Consider the following 15,356-nt stretch of genomic DNA (forward strand, 5'->3'; position numbering starts at 1 on the left):
TGTGTGTGCTGATGTGCGTTTGAGAATTGAGTTGGAGAACTTGATGTTTCTTTTTCTTAGAGAGTTTGTGATGAGGACTTATGATTTAGTAGTCATATTAAGGGAGTTAATTGGGAGACGTTCAGTTAGTATTTCTGACCTTTTTGAGATCATTGTTTGATAGAAGTAGTATGTCTGGGTTAATTTTCTTGGATTGACCAAAGACTTGACTGACGCATACTAACACACACCCAAAAAGTCGTTCCCCGACACCAGCAAGACGTCCACCAGCCGTGAGGTTGCTGCCATGTTGTCCAGGGTGATTACAAGTATTTCCATGATGGGTGTTCGCGAGAATTCTACAGCGTGTTTTTTGGGGATCTACAAGAAGCCGTGAGAGTATTCTACGATGAGGGAGGCATTCCGTCTTCCTACAGTTGCTACAAGCCTGCTATACCTGTTGCTGTCTGTTCAGCTACTTGCAGACAAGCGAAGAGGGATATTCAAGAATCCTAATGCAGAAAATATGAGAGAAAATGCGTCTTGTGTTATTGGGAGATTAAAGCGTGATAAGACTTTATTTTATAATGCCAGAGACGTGCAGTTTTACTTATTTTATTTTAAGCCGGCCAGTGTTTTGTATTAAAGCAATTTTGCTAGGCGGGGGCTAGCAATTATAGGTGGCCGAGCTATCTGTAAGACATAGGGTTTTGATTAATAATATATTGTTCGTGCATTCTCTGTAACCTATGGAATGTGGAGACAGTGCAGAGGTAACGACCTGAGAGTAGCTGATGAATGAGATTCTAGGGGGTGGCGTGAGATAAAAGTGCTTTAATTCAGGAAGTCAATGTACGACAGTTTATGAACTCTTCTCAAAGTGCATTTGTGAAACTAGATGCAGCTAGAACCGCTAGGCGCTAGCGAACTGTGTGTTTGTATGTGCGTGTGCGCCTCTTCTATTCATAATGTATCACTAGCCAAGTCTATGAGGAGAACTTTCACAGACATTCGGGGGAGGAAGGCGAAGCCATGATGGCAGATGCCAAAGTGTTTTTATTTATCAGTGAGTGATATTCCGGTTGGGAATGGGTAAGTGTTACCTTTTTTTACTTTAGCCAAAGGGATGGCTTGTTTTTGATATCTTGTAGATGTTCCATTTTATTAACTTTGTCTTTAAACTTGTGTGTGTACTTACCGAGATGTGTTCTGTATCTTTGAACAGACGGATCTGGAATACCGGGGGACAGAGTTTCCAGGGAGAGGTGTGGACTTTTTGGGTGACTTGACAATGAGTTGTTTTTAAGTTAGTCTGTAAGACTGGATTACTTAGTTAATTGATTTAGTTATTCTTGTAAATAAACGTTATGTTATGATGCAACTCTCTCATTTTCATTAACCTGTTTAGAATGAAGAGAGAGAGAGAGATGAGAGAGAGAGAGAGAGAGAGAGGGTGATTCCTTGGAGAGAGAGAGAGAGAGAGATGGGGTGATTGCCGGGAGAGAGAGAGAGAGAGAGAGAGAGAGCCTGTGTGTATAATGGAGTTATGGGGTCTGCCTTCCGTTTCGGTGTCCATGCTTACCTTATGAATACTGGGGGTTCTTCCCCCCATGTTATATATATATATGTATATATATATATATATATATATATATATATATATATATATATGTGTGTGTGTCTGTGTGTGTGTGTGTGTGTGTGTGTGTGTATTGGGGTTCCTTGGGATGAGGAAAATTGTCTCGGGTTCCTCAAAGTGTCAAAGGCTGGAAAACACTGTGTTAGATAAATACAAAGATATAGAAAGGATAAAAATATTTATTAAATATATCACGATAATGTATAATACGGGTCAATAGTAGCCCACTATACTAATCTAGACATTCATTATCAGGGCTTGCCCTTCCCCCTGCCCATCTGTTAGGGTGTGTCTGTCAGCGGGAAACCACCCACTAAAATGTTTGTCATTACCATCACAACATTATAGGATATGAAGTGCTATTGCAGTACAAATTTTACTTGGTATCTCCAATGTTGGATGCAGTTCCTGTCTCCCCATCCCCCTCCCCACTCGTTGTGGGGTGTCTGTCAAGGGGTAACTACCCATTAAAACATGTCTGGTATTACCATCACAGCATTCTAGGATGTGCAAAGTGCTATTGTAGTGTAAATTTTACCTGGTATCTCCGATGTGGATGGAGATCCTGTCTCCCCCTCCCCCCACTCATTGTGGGGTGTCTGTCAGGGGGTAACCACCACTAAAACGTCTTTCATTACCACCACAGTATTCTAGGATGTGCAGTGCTATTGTAGTGTAAATTTTACTCAGTATCTCCTAAGTTGGATCTAGATCCAATTAACCCCCCCTTTCAGTGCATCTGTCAAGGGGAACCCACCCTCCAAAATGTCTATCACTGGTCATTCTATAATAAGGAGAGTCTGCAGATATACTATATATTAGTTTCATCTGGTATCTCATATATTGGATCTAGACCCAAAATCTAACAGGCAATTAGTGGTGCTTGTTAAGTAAGCCACCCATATATTTTCGGCAGACGGTCAGTTTCACAGTTTACAAGTCTCCTCCTAAATACCAGTAGGGGTTACAGTCGGTATCTCGTTCGATGTATCTCAACGTCCCGGGCTGTGGGACTACATTAATCAGAGCACAAGAAGACAATTCCTTTCACTAATCCATTGATATTAGGAGAGTGAGAAGCAATATTAGTTTTCCATCTACTGAACACCGACCCAAACGCTGGAAGGAATAACAGTATTCATTTAGGTCAGAGGAGCCAAGGATTCAGGATTATTTGACTGGATTATTCTGAATTTCTCTTCTGGACTTACTAAGAAATCTTCTTGAGGTAAGGAATCTGACCTTAATTACTTTTGCCTTCTTTTTTAACTGTAATTTTCCTTTGTTGAAACAGAAACAGACGTCTGTTCCAGTGATTTGGAAGTTCACGTTTTCGCGTGCATAGACTCCTAAACCTGAATTACAGCTTACGACTTAAGACAGGGTTCACTTAACACAGATTTGACAAAATCCCAAAGACTTAAGCTTATCCTAACATATAAAAGTAAAAGAAAAATTCTGAGTTTGATTATTTTACCGTAATATAAATATATTTACTCATATTTCAGAACCAAAATGGAAAAGAAGAAGTTCAGCTTGACACCTAAAATTTACAATGTTTTAGGAAGGCATGCAAACGGATAAATATATAATAATTATAATTAACGTTAAAGCACAAGGTTAGTATTTTCCCAAAATTTAACAAAAGTCGAAACATGTAAACAATAAATAACTATTTTGGGAATCTCGAATGTTTTTATAGCTTTAAAACAACTAAAACACTCGCCTTGAAGGGTGTGTATCATTAAACCAAGTTCATACTACCTCCTGGTTCATCGAGGCGTGTGCTAAATCCGATGGTTCGAATAGAGCGTTGTTTCACCAAAGAAAATTAAAATGAATGCGCTATAATTTTATTAGAAATAATTTTCCTGTGCTGTTTAACATGCACATTATTTATTTTTTTACAGCAACAACAACAATAAAGTACTACTTATTCCCCAAGTAAGTGACAAGTGAATAAAATTCTTTTGCTTCCACGATTCAATATAATAACGCTAGTCATTAGTGCAGGTCGTGGATGACCAATAAGCATAAGGCCTCCATCATTTCCCAATTGAGTGAGTTCCAACCCTGATATGAAGTTATTATAAGCTTTGTATTGCCACATTAAAACACACCGTTCATTATGTTCCTACACATAAACAAAAAAAAAAAAAGAGCTTGTTCTGATTTCACTGAAACTTGAGCCATTAAGTCAAGAAGGCGATCCGGAAGGAGAGAGAGAGAGAGAGGAGAGAGAGAGAGAGAGATGGCGGGGGGCGGGGGATGAATTCGGGCTAAAAAGGTTTCAGAAATAAATTCAGTTAAGATGATACTTTAAAACTGTTTCTCATGTGACGTTTAATTATACAGAAAGAATTAATTATTGTATGCATTAAAAAAGAGCACTCATTTCCCATCAATTCAAGTTTGTTGTTACGAGATTTTTTTTTTTTACGTCCACCGAAGCTACTGCTGTTTTGTCATAATATCAAATCCAATTCCTGGTAATTATTGTTCCACTCTTTTCAGTCAGGTTCTCTCTCCTGTGCTCTTTCATTGCTTCATGGCTGCGTCTTAATCAGTTCTTTGTAACTTATCTGTACAATTCTGCGCATATAACTAATTGCTCTGTATATCGCGTTCTTCACTAACTGCATTTGCCTGTATACGAGACTTGCTCAAGAAAAAATGGGGAAATAAAACCATTGTCTACACGTCACTCTGTGTACAAAAAAATGTAATTTATTTTTCTGTATACGCTTGTTTTTTTTTCTGTAATATTTTCTCACACAGTTGTGCGTGTTGGCCCTGAGTAGGGTAACGTCCGTTGTAGTATATTCTATGTGCAAGACTGTTTTAGATAAAATGTCTTCACAGGCTTTTGTAATGTAATTTAAGTTAGTGTGTATAATGGGCCTTATCTGTTGTTGTTAAGGACCAAGACAAGCAATAATTCTCGGGAACTCTGCTACCCTCGACTTTGACTGTACCCTCAGGTATATCGACCTGAGGGGAAGACCTATTTATTACAAATGGATCCTCTAGACGTTTTGTACTTTGTTTGATTTGGGAAATGACTCTTCACTAGATAAGGGCTCTCTCTCTCTCTCTCTCTCTCTCTCTCTCTCTCTGGACTTTGCATCCTGCACGGAGCGAATGATCGATGGAAAAATCTTCACTTAAGCCATTCATGCTTCGCTCTTAAGCTAAGGTGAGGCCATGAGTGTCTTTTAGTTGAGGTTCAAGAAATCCTGACTTGACCTATAAATAAATAATAATAAAGAAACTTTGTAAGGATAAGTTACCTACAACTTTTTTTCATGCATTATGCATCGTAATAGTTTCGTTACCTTTTTTTCGTAAAGTTCGTCGAGTGCTGCGGCTGTTAGTTTAGATTTATTGGTCAGTCTTATGGTGACCACACACTAGTCCATTTTATTGACAATAACCCCATTATTGTCATTAAAATTGATAGTCTGAGGTAATTGATTGAAAGGTCGTCAATGATATTGAAACGACATTGTCAATGTAATTGACTCCTTTAGCCGGCCATTGTGTAGTGTGAGAGTAGATTGACAATAAATGTCACTTTCACTCAAGTCGTTCAAACTGTAAACATGTCGAACTCCAAGAGGGACGAGGAGAGAGCGTTTTAGGTTGAATGCATAGTACGCCTCTACGAGACCTTCCTTCCCTTTGGAAAGTTGAATCACCAGACCACAGTAACAGAAACAAGAAAAATTTAGATGATGTAAACTCTGTTGACCAAACATTGGGTGAGATATCAGGATGCAACTGTTGAAGATGTCAAGAAAAAATTCATATTTTAAGAACCAACTAAAGGAAGGAGCTGACAAAAAAAGCTTCATCGAAGAGATCTGGTACCTCAGGGACAGAAGATATTCCAGAGACTTCAGTATGGTATGATGAAGAAAAGTCATTCCTGATAGACCAAGAACTGCCTTAGTACATTAGATGAGGAGGAGAGTGAGGAGTTATTGACGATCTAAGTATATATTTATTTTAGCATATTGGATTAGTCAAGAATAAACATGTTAAACAAAATATATCCAATTTACAACTATAATCAGTAACTAAATATTGAAAATACCTAACTGAGAATAAAGCTAAACAAATCTATCTCATAAACTCAGAAATGCAAACATAATTTACATATACATTGTAATCAAACAGGTTTCCGTGTGTATATAAACGTCTCTTTTCAAACCCATTCTTTCATCCACTGCTTTTTCTTGGTTTTCTCCTCACAAAATAGAAAACCAACGTCTATATAAAATAAAAATCCTCTTCAGAAACCTTGATGTTTGCCCGCTGTGAAGCACCAGAGAGGAATAACTAGTATTGTCAATGTCACTGAGCAGTGTGAGGGCAAATGATTGAAACCCCCGAATATTGATTCAATCTGCTTGACGTCAATATTATTGATCGTGTAGGGGCCGGTGTTTTAGTGTTCTGTTTTATTTTCTATTAGAGGCCCAACTCTCTCCAACAAATCTGTAAATGTTTCTCTATCCATTAGCAAGAATTCTTGTAGTCTGGAAATGATAAGTTCTTGAAGTAAGTTTCATCTGTCAATTTATTTCTATTTCCATTCTTTCATCTGTTTTTTTTTATTTTTTTTTTATTTTTCTAAGGCCAAAATAATGGGAACATTTGCAACCTCGTTGCTCATCCTCACTGGTCAGGCTTTGTCAGACAACTGATGATACAATCAATATTGTGATAGTGCATATGGGGCCCTTGAGAGTAAAAAAAAAAAAAAAAAAAAAAAAAAAGTGATCGGGGTGCTCTCAAATGATACCTATAGACGTCAATATGATTGTCTCAATCATTATTAAGTAGTCAATCTTTTGTCCCACCAGACTACTCAGCTTTACAGCCAATATCTACTTTTCTCCTAGACTTCATAAAAGCAACATGTCTGCATTGGAAACTGCCTCTATTTCGGCAACATTGTTGTTTTGCTTCAAGAAGAAAGGCAAAAGAAAGCGTCGTTGGATGACTGGTACTACGAACAAGAGGAGGAGAGATTAAAGCAGTAGGCCCTACCCACGAAATCTGCTGACTGACTCAAGGTTTAGTTTTTCATTGTTTATAGTCATTAATATCTATAATTACCGTTGTTTTTATTTTATCGTATTTTTGCATGCTTTCATCCTATCAAAACATATAGTCATATACTTGCGATATAATCAAGAACAAAGCCTGTAGATACTCACCTATGAAACCCACCGTTCCTCATGATCGTCGATGGTTTCATACTACTGAACAAACCCTTCAACCGTCCCCCCCTAGCGCCTCAACGGCGTGGTTGATATGGTATTTAGGTCCCACCTCGGTGGTCGCGGGTTCGATTCTTAGCCATTCCATTGAGGAGTGAGAGATGTGTATTTCTGGTGATAGAAGTTCACTCTCGACGTGGTTCGGAAGTCACGTAAAGCCGTTGGTCCCGTTGCTGAATAACCACTGGTTCCATGCAACGCAAAAGCACCATACAAACAAACAACCCTCCCCTAGGCCTAGGCGTTCAATGGTTTTGACAGTACTTTATATTTAGTCAATAATATTGACCGTGTAGGGGCACCAGACTACACAATCTTTTAGCTAAAATGAGATAAAATGTCATTTATGTTTCCAATTCATATAATTTTTGAATGATGTCTCTAAAAGACAAAAGATTTCATTGCCTTGTGCTTTATACAAAAAACGAGTGAAGGTTACGTAGACTCATTCCCCTTCAGCCAATGATGGTGTCTGACGTCAGGGCATAAAGCCCCATTTGTTGAAGAATAAGATGGTATTTATTTATTCTTCTTGCCCCGTGGACATGTGTATTTTCATCAAGGGGTGTAGTTGCGAGCCTGAAGGTATCCTGACCCCTCAGATAACCCTTCCACAATATGAGCATCCTCGAAAGTGCTTTTTTGCTTATTCACAAGTGTGAGGTTTGTTGGTGACGCCTTTGCCCTTTTCAGACATAATTATGACGCCGATTCCTTTCTTGGGTTTCTCAATAGACAACATCCCAATGTTAAGTTCACTATGGGAAAAGAGAATGAAAATCAGCTTTCTTCTGTAGACGTCCTAATTGTTCTAAGACAAAGTAATATATTTCTAACACCACGATTCTTAGGAAATGAGCGTTTACGAGCTTAGGTCGGATTATTATATAGTCAGGATGCCAGCTCTTAAACTTTGGAAAATGGGAAAGGGGCCCTGAAAGATAAACTTTTGTACTTTTATTTTGTAACCTACAACATTCCAGGAGCATGGTAATGCAAGATGCTATTAAAAATCTCATTGCGAAATCTATGGAATGAAGCAGAGTCCAGAAGCAACTCTTTGCGTCAAACGCGTTCAAGAGAGAAATGCCATTTCTGAAAAACAGTAGTGTTATATCCTTGTAGTATTATTTTTGTAGCTTAAATGTACAACATACCCTTCTGTTAAGCCAGCTGAATAAGGATAATTCTTTAAAACTAACGTATACTCCAGTGTTATTACAAAAATACATACAAAAACATAGGATTTGCTGAAAAAAATATGCATGTTTCTTATTAGTATGTCTGAAACAGCCTACAGGTACATTGTATTACCTCTTTATCACAGGATATACAATTGTTGGTGCTCTTTGGAATGATAACTACAGTATCAGTCAATATTTATGGCAACATAGGTTTTTGTAATACCTCAAACTCAGAATTTTACTTCCCATACAAAATAACGTAAAATGGCTTTCCCGTAGAGGGAGAAATCTGTTGCGAATATTTTAATGGAAGACACATAAACAAAATATGAAATATATAATATTACCTCAACTAAAAAGCACTCAATGAATAGGAATTTCATACGATATGACTACTTTCTCTCCAGTTTCATTGCAAAAATACATATTTTTATATAAGATTTACTGAAAAAAAATTACGCCTATTTCTGACCAGTGTGTCTGAAATAGCTTCCAGGGGCATTGTATCACCTCTTTTATCTCAGGATATATAATATTGATGATGCTCTTCGGAATGATAACTACATTAGTAGTTAACATCTATAGCAACATAGCCTCTTGGATTAATCGTCGCAGTTGGAACTGAGTGCTTCACCTTTTCAGTCAAACCAGCATCCTCCTTGACGTTTTTTATTTGAACTTCAATGACAGCCTCCAGACGTTCCTCCATGTGGACGACCATGCTTTTCACTGCCTCCGAAACTTTGGTTAATAGTGCCGAAGCCTTGATGTATTTGTCACGAATTGCTCGGTTCTGTGAGAGACCTTTCAACAAAAGAGGACTTTCCCCCTCTATTGTAAGTCTGTTCCAGGACTAGATCGGTCTGTGTTCCGCAGACAGCCCTTTCTGATTGACAAACAGTACATAGTCCTTCAGAAAACTTCTGGAGGGCTTCTGGATGAGTGACCTCTAGCATTTGCATGTCATATAGATATGCTGGCAAGCAGTTAGAATATTTAAAATATTTGGAAGAGATACATATGGAAGCATGGACTGCACCTCTGCCAAGTGAGCACTCCATGCACCTGACCTCTCAGCTACAATATATTCTCTTGTAAACATAGGCCAGAATTTGTTGTTGGGCCAAGAGTTTCTTCAAATGCTACCCACAGGGGATGGAGAGGAGGAAAGACTGTTTAACCCAATTCATTTTGATTAGTATATCTTCTTTGACTGAGGATCCAAAGTTTAAGACGGCTCATCAACATATATTTTAAGTTTTTAGTAGAGCATCTGACTGACTGAGTCTTCAACCACTGCTGGAATGCATTCCATTTAAGTTGCATCATAGCCTCACGTACTAGAGAGTAGTATCGAAACATTTTGTAGTAGTCTTTTCCACTGATGATCTTATTTGCTGTGCCTGGCGAGCAAACTTCACTCTTAACAAGGATGTCCTCAATACTACTTCCTCGCATGAAAAAGCTAATTGATGAGAGAACGTTTTCAGTGATATGAAATCCTCCCATACGTACTATAAGATGCCTATATATTTCAAGATATTTATTTTCCAGGTACCCTGATAAAGTAATCTAGTGATGCTTGCACAACGTCAGGTTTCGTTGGAGATTCTGGAGAGGTTGGGCCATAGGCAATTACAGTTTTGGATTTTGTCACAAATCATTTCAAAAATTTATTCTAATTAATATCGATTTTATTCCCTTTTTTCTGCATGAATCCTGGTCACTGACCAACAAAAATTGTCATCATCTAACAAGATGTCTTTGAGCTTTGCTTCAGACCCATAACTGGTGATAAAGCTATGTCCTAATGACACAAATGACTTTCTGAGGCTGAGAGTTTTGTTCAGGTAGTTGGATGATCTGTTTTCTTTCTTCTTTTAAACAGTGATTTCACAAGTTGAGTCTTCATCTCTGTCTTGAAATTGGTACAATGTATGTGTTGAGGCATGACGTGTTCTTCCATTGTGCGTGTCCTCTGAAAAATCTAGGCTATCAAATGCACATTGTTAGAAATTACCTTGGTTTAGATTGGTTGGAATGAATACCTTATCAATTTCAATGTTGTTATTCACAATGTTAGCCATTGATGTTGTGTATCACTGTGCATCGTCATAGCTTATAGTATGCCCAGACCTATTAAGAGTTCTTACTAAATCTTTGCTTCTTGTTTGACTCAAAATATGAAAGGTCAGGCCTATTTGTTTAGGCATAGGTACTCTAGATAGACAAAAATTCAGATCTTGGGCTATATTCAGAACCTTTTCATGATCTTTCAGTGGAAGAGGTACCCTTTCTGTTTCATCTGATAATGTAAACTCAGTTTTGGTCACCATCCATACATATTTGTAAGATACTTGCTTTTTTCCCCCAAAGAATATCAACACATTTTGAGCTCTGCTCTTTTGTTTTGTTTTTGATTTTGCTATCATATCTGTTTACTTTGGAGGTTCTTTTCTCATCATCTCTTCATCACTGCTATGACACTCTGACTGTGATTCATTTAATTCGTTGTGTAACTTTGTTATCAGGCTGCACATTTCACTAACTGTAATGTAGGATGAGCCATATTTGGTGGTGTGTTTTCTTGGGAATGAATCGTATTTCATTTCCATAAAATTATTCCTTTAGTTGGTCTTTAAGTCTACCAGATTTTGTAACGATGTGGCATTTGCCAATTCCTTTCTTAGCTAAACTATTAAGGTATTTCTTTAGAGTTTGTATCAAATAAAATGCTGAATCAATTTTTGGGGCTCCAGAGAGGATCAGAAACTCTCACCACAAAGCTGTTCCAAGCCAAGTGTATGGACTAGTATGTGTTGAAGAGCATTCCTCTTCTTTTCTACTATTTAAAAATCGTGTCATACAGATTTCTGTGATACCTAAAATCTTTTGCAATGATGTCAACTGAAGAGTCTCCATGCCCTTCAGTTTTTTTTAAACCAAAATGGATTTCATCACCCAGTTCTTTAGCTTTTGACTGTATAGAAGGCTGCATATCAAACGAACTCACTGCGAACAAGCGCATGCTTACTTCAGTATCACGACTCTTCCCACAACTAAGGCAACAAGTTTTAGCATATACTGTTATTGGTAAGGTTGTTCGTCTCGTTACACAACCAGATTTATTCAATGAAAAAAAAAAGCTGCTGGGTTCTTCTGCTTCTTGGTTCTGTCTGTTATTAAGAACTTCAATCTTATTTCTGTCTGTATATACACTTTTACATTCTTTGTGACGTTTAGGATCATTCTTGAGGAAATCCTCTTCATCATCAATGTAGTGAGATAATCTACGGTAAAAGTCATCCTGGCTGGCAAGCAGAGAAGACCTAAAACTTAGAAATCCTCTCGTTGTTAGTTTTGTGAGAGGTTTTGTAGAAGCTTTCTGGAATATCAGACATTCTTTAAATGTGAAGTCAATACTAGTTTCACTTGTTTCAGCTTTCTTTCAAAAGAGGATCCATTTTTTAACTACTGTCGATTTCGTTTTCGACATTTAATATGAAGTAAAAAGGTTTCTTAATCAGTTTTCCTAGCATAGAGGTCTACCATTTGATAATTTATTATCTTCTTATCAATTTGAAGTATATGAAAAAGAAAAAAAATTCTTTCAAGAGAAAACTGAGGCCCAAGCTATTTGAATTTTTTCGCCCTTACTCAAAACTGCCTTTTGAGTATACTAATTTTGCAAACTATATAAAAAAATTTTTTATTATATATACGTTATCTACATTACAGTCGGCAATGGGGACCAAATTTGGACTTGATCTGACCATTCAAGATTAGATTTTTAGTAAAGAAATCAATTTTTAAGAAATCCGTGTATTTTTGTGTTTAACGCTTTAAAAAGGTAGTTTCGCAACGAGGCTTTGAAAAGTATCCTACTTTCTGAGATACCTTAGGCATCCCTCTTAACAACTAAGACGCTACAGAAAGTTTATATCCCAATGGTAATAATGGGGACACCCAGGTGGGAACCGGGGACTTTGGGTAGGGGAAACCGAAAACGAGCAATAAGCGGAAGATATAACACCAGAACACAACAAAACAATAAGGAAACTAACAAAAAAATAATTTTCCGTGTAAATATAAGAGGGTGAACCGACTCTTACGGACTGACTCAGGATGAGGTTAACTATCCCGAGCTCCGTTTTCTATATCAACCCATTTTCTAAACCAAGATTTACAAACGTGGTTAATACAGAACAATGAATAAAACTAAGAGAAGCTGTCTAACTTAACCAACCCACCTTAAGGGGGGGGGGGTGATCCTTACTTAGAGGGGCTTTGCCCCCCTGTGACCCCCCTCCCCCTTAAAAAAAAATCATGGTAATTTTTCGTACTAGCGACTCTTAGTGACAGGGGGAAACATTAACAAAGAACTTAGAAAAAACTCATACTTGCAATAAATTGATCATTTTTTCCTGTTATTATGTATTTGCACAGGAAATGTATTTAGAATAAAAATCTTGCCTTTATGTGTTTTACCCAAGGAAAATAAAAATTCCAAAGCAGGAGGTGGGAAGGCTCTACCAAAAAATTTGGTTATTTTCCATTCTCGCATGTTCTAAGGCAGTACCCAACCCTGCAGGACTACCATGTGTATCACAAGTTCATGTCAATGACGATTAAAATGCGGAAATAACATTATGGATACCATCAACGTGAACAGCGGGCTTTCCTTTCGACCTCTCCTCAGTTATAGTCTACTACAGCCCTTTTCCTTGGTAGACGCCTTCGCAGTACAATAATAGTCCAATAACTCTGCCAACACAAAATGAAATACAGCATGGAAACCAAATGCCTTCGCTGTCCAAAGTCACACACGATGTGAATGCCACCAAAATAAGTAGAACTTCTCAAAACCTTCAAGGGGCGACAGCCATTAACACTAATACGCCCGTCCACTCGTCTCGAGGAAGACAGATGAGTAACCTCTGAGTCAATACGTAGCTAATTATGACGGTGAATTTTGTCGGCAACTAGACTTACGTTAGAGAGAGAGAGAGAGAGTCTCCAGGGTTCCTGAAACAACAGGTGGGCGTGACAGAGGCTTCAAGCTCTCAAACTTGCAAACGGCTGAAGGATTATCAATTGGAAAGTTTTCGGTTCATCTTGGATAGAGGATAGGACGCTGCACTTATGTGATAAAACCTGTTTTTAACGTGTGCTCGCACGCGCGCGCGTGTCTAAATGACTTACACCTATCACCCATCGTCCATGGATCCTACTCACCGAGAAATTGGTGCAAAAATTGATACTATTATATACAAGTGTCCTCTTGTATTTTTGATGGCCGTGTTGAAAAAACGGTTGGTAAGATTCACAGCAGCTCCTGAATTTGAGAAAAATTTGTTGATACTTTGGAAGAGGACACCTTCAGTGCGGATCTTCTCTGGAAGATGGCAATTGGTGGGGGCGAGACCCGAGGGTCTACGAAAACGAACCTGATTAATATTTTGTACCACCTGCAGAGCACACTGAGTTCTGCTTCATGTTGCTGTCTCCATCGTGTCAGCTATTTCCCCGAGCTCTTGTTCGTTCGTTCGCTTGTGCGCTACACAGTCTGAAATTGTCATGGGAAACCACACCTACCGAATGACAACCCGATAAGACGCCCTCCCATGAAGCGCCGTTAGAGAATAGCCAATAGTACATCAGGTTTACATTTTCCCTGAAAGAGAAGTGCAGTTTTCTTTTATTTACAATGCCAAGTATTTAACGTCACCAAGCCCTTATTTTAAAACTTGTTAAACACTTAAGAAAAATGTATATAGTAAAAGAATCCACGGTTTACTTCTGGTGCCAAAATTATATTATTAGACTGACACCAACCTGTGGGTGTGGCTGCAGTGTCTCAACTTTTTCACAGACTAAAAGAATGTGCAAAAGCGAATGTTTTCTCGTTTCAAATCAATAGAAAATAAATTACTGTGTACGAAGTACTTGCTAAGCAACAGAGTACTGGGCAATAAAATCGACATTTATTTTTTTAATCACTACCCAGTACTTACAGTCGAATAAGAAAAACTTCACTGGTCCTTCACTCAACAAAATGCACAACATAGACCTTCATAAATACCATTGCAGCTAACCACAGACAAAGCATCTCAAAGCACTGACTGATTCAAGGAACTAGCCTTAAATTATAAATTTCTCAATTTATTCTTTGCCTGAAAATTCATGCCATTGACAGGTTCTTGAAATAGATTTTCACCTTCATTTGATCACAATTTACCAGCAGAAGCCACTGGTCTCTGTAGATGAATACTACCTGTGCTCATCAACATTCAGCCGGGTGAACACCACCGGATCTTAACTTGTACCTACCTGTACTAATTAACCTCATGGGGATAAGTACCACCACATATTAACCCATACCTGTGTTAATTACCCTACAGGGGATAACTACCACCCGATATTAACCTAAAAGTTACGCTGAATTGCTAACACGGAAAGGGTACTGACTAAAAAAAATATTAGAAGCAGCTATCATCATCAGCACGAAAATAGAGAGATTATTGACTGTATTTTCTCCATCATGGCTACCTAAAGGTGAGGCCACACCAAACGCGGCGAGCGTGGAGGTTGGAGGGAAGGGGGGGAAGAGGTTCCCGCGGCAGTTTGAATCATAAGTATCTTATGAGGGTGGCCACACAAGACTAGCGGGACGGCTCGACCCTCTGCAGTTGCCGCCAGGCGATGTAACATGTTTTAAAATACCGCGGCGGTTCAGGCGTCTTCAACCGAAACAACCCCATTTTCTATATGATTAGGGAGGGACTATGTTACTTGAATGGTTACTTCCCTTTATTGGTTATATTAATAACTATGTTGTGAAGTTAGTTCCCGTATTAAGGAACTTTCATTTGTAACCTAGAAATTGTTTAAAGCATATTATCATTGTTAAGTAACTGATATTAGCATAGAAACAATTAAGTTTTAAGCGACTACATTTATTATCTATTCAGTAAAATATCGAGTTAATTATTCCATATCTGTAATGCATGCTTAAATTAGCAGTTATTTCAGCACCTCTCATTTGTGTACTTTCAGAATGCGTTCAATGTTGTTCTCATTAAAGTCAAACAAATAGACCGAGTTCTTATATAGTCTAAATACTTTCCCAGGGGATGAGTTCATTCACTGAATTTAGAGTGAATATAAGAGGACACACTACATAAATAGACCCTCCGACTTGACATGGTCACTAACGTGCAGATGAACTGGCAATCAGTTGCCGAAGTGTCACCTGTTCAGCGGTAG

General features: G+C 38.1%; 1 protein-coding gene across 1 annotated transcript in view; it reads right to left on the minus strand.

The window, feature by feature from the left end:
* Positions 1 to 8,811, minus strand: part of LOC135199001 (uncharacterized) — a 38,351-nt gene extending 29,540 nt beyond the window's left edge. Inside the window, exon 1 of the mRNA XM_064226915.1 lies at positions 8,739 to 8,811. Within this exon, the coding sequence (XP_064082985.1) occupies positions 8,739 to 8,811 (73 nt within the window). The remainder of the gene's footprint in view (positions 1 to 8,738) is intronic.
* Positions 8,812 to 15,356: the final 6,545 nt, after the last annotated feature.

The sequence above is a fragment of the Macrobrachium nipponense genome, chromosome 25, assembly GCF_015104395.2.
Source record: "Macrobrachium nipponense isolate FS-2020 chromosome 25, ASM1510439v2, whole genome shotgun sequence".
Classification (NCBI taxonomy): domain Eukaryota; kingdom Metazoa; phylum Arthropoda; class Malacostraca; order Decapoda; family Palaemonidae; genus Macrobrachium; species Macrobrachium nipponense.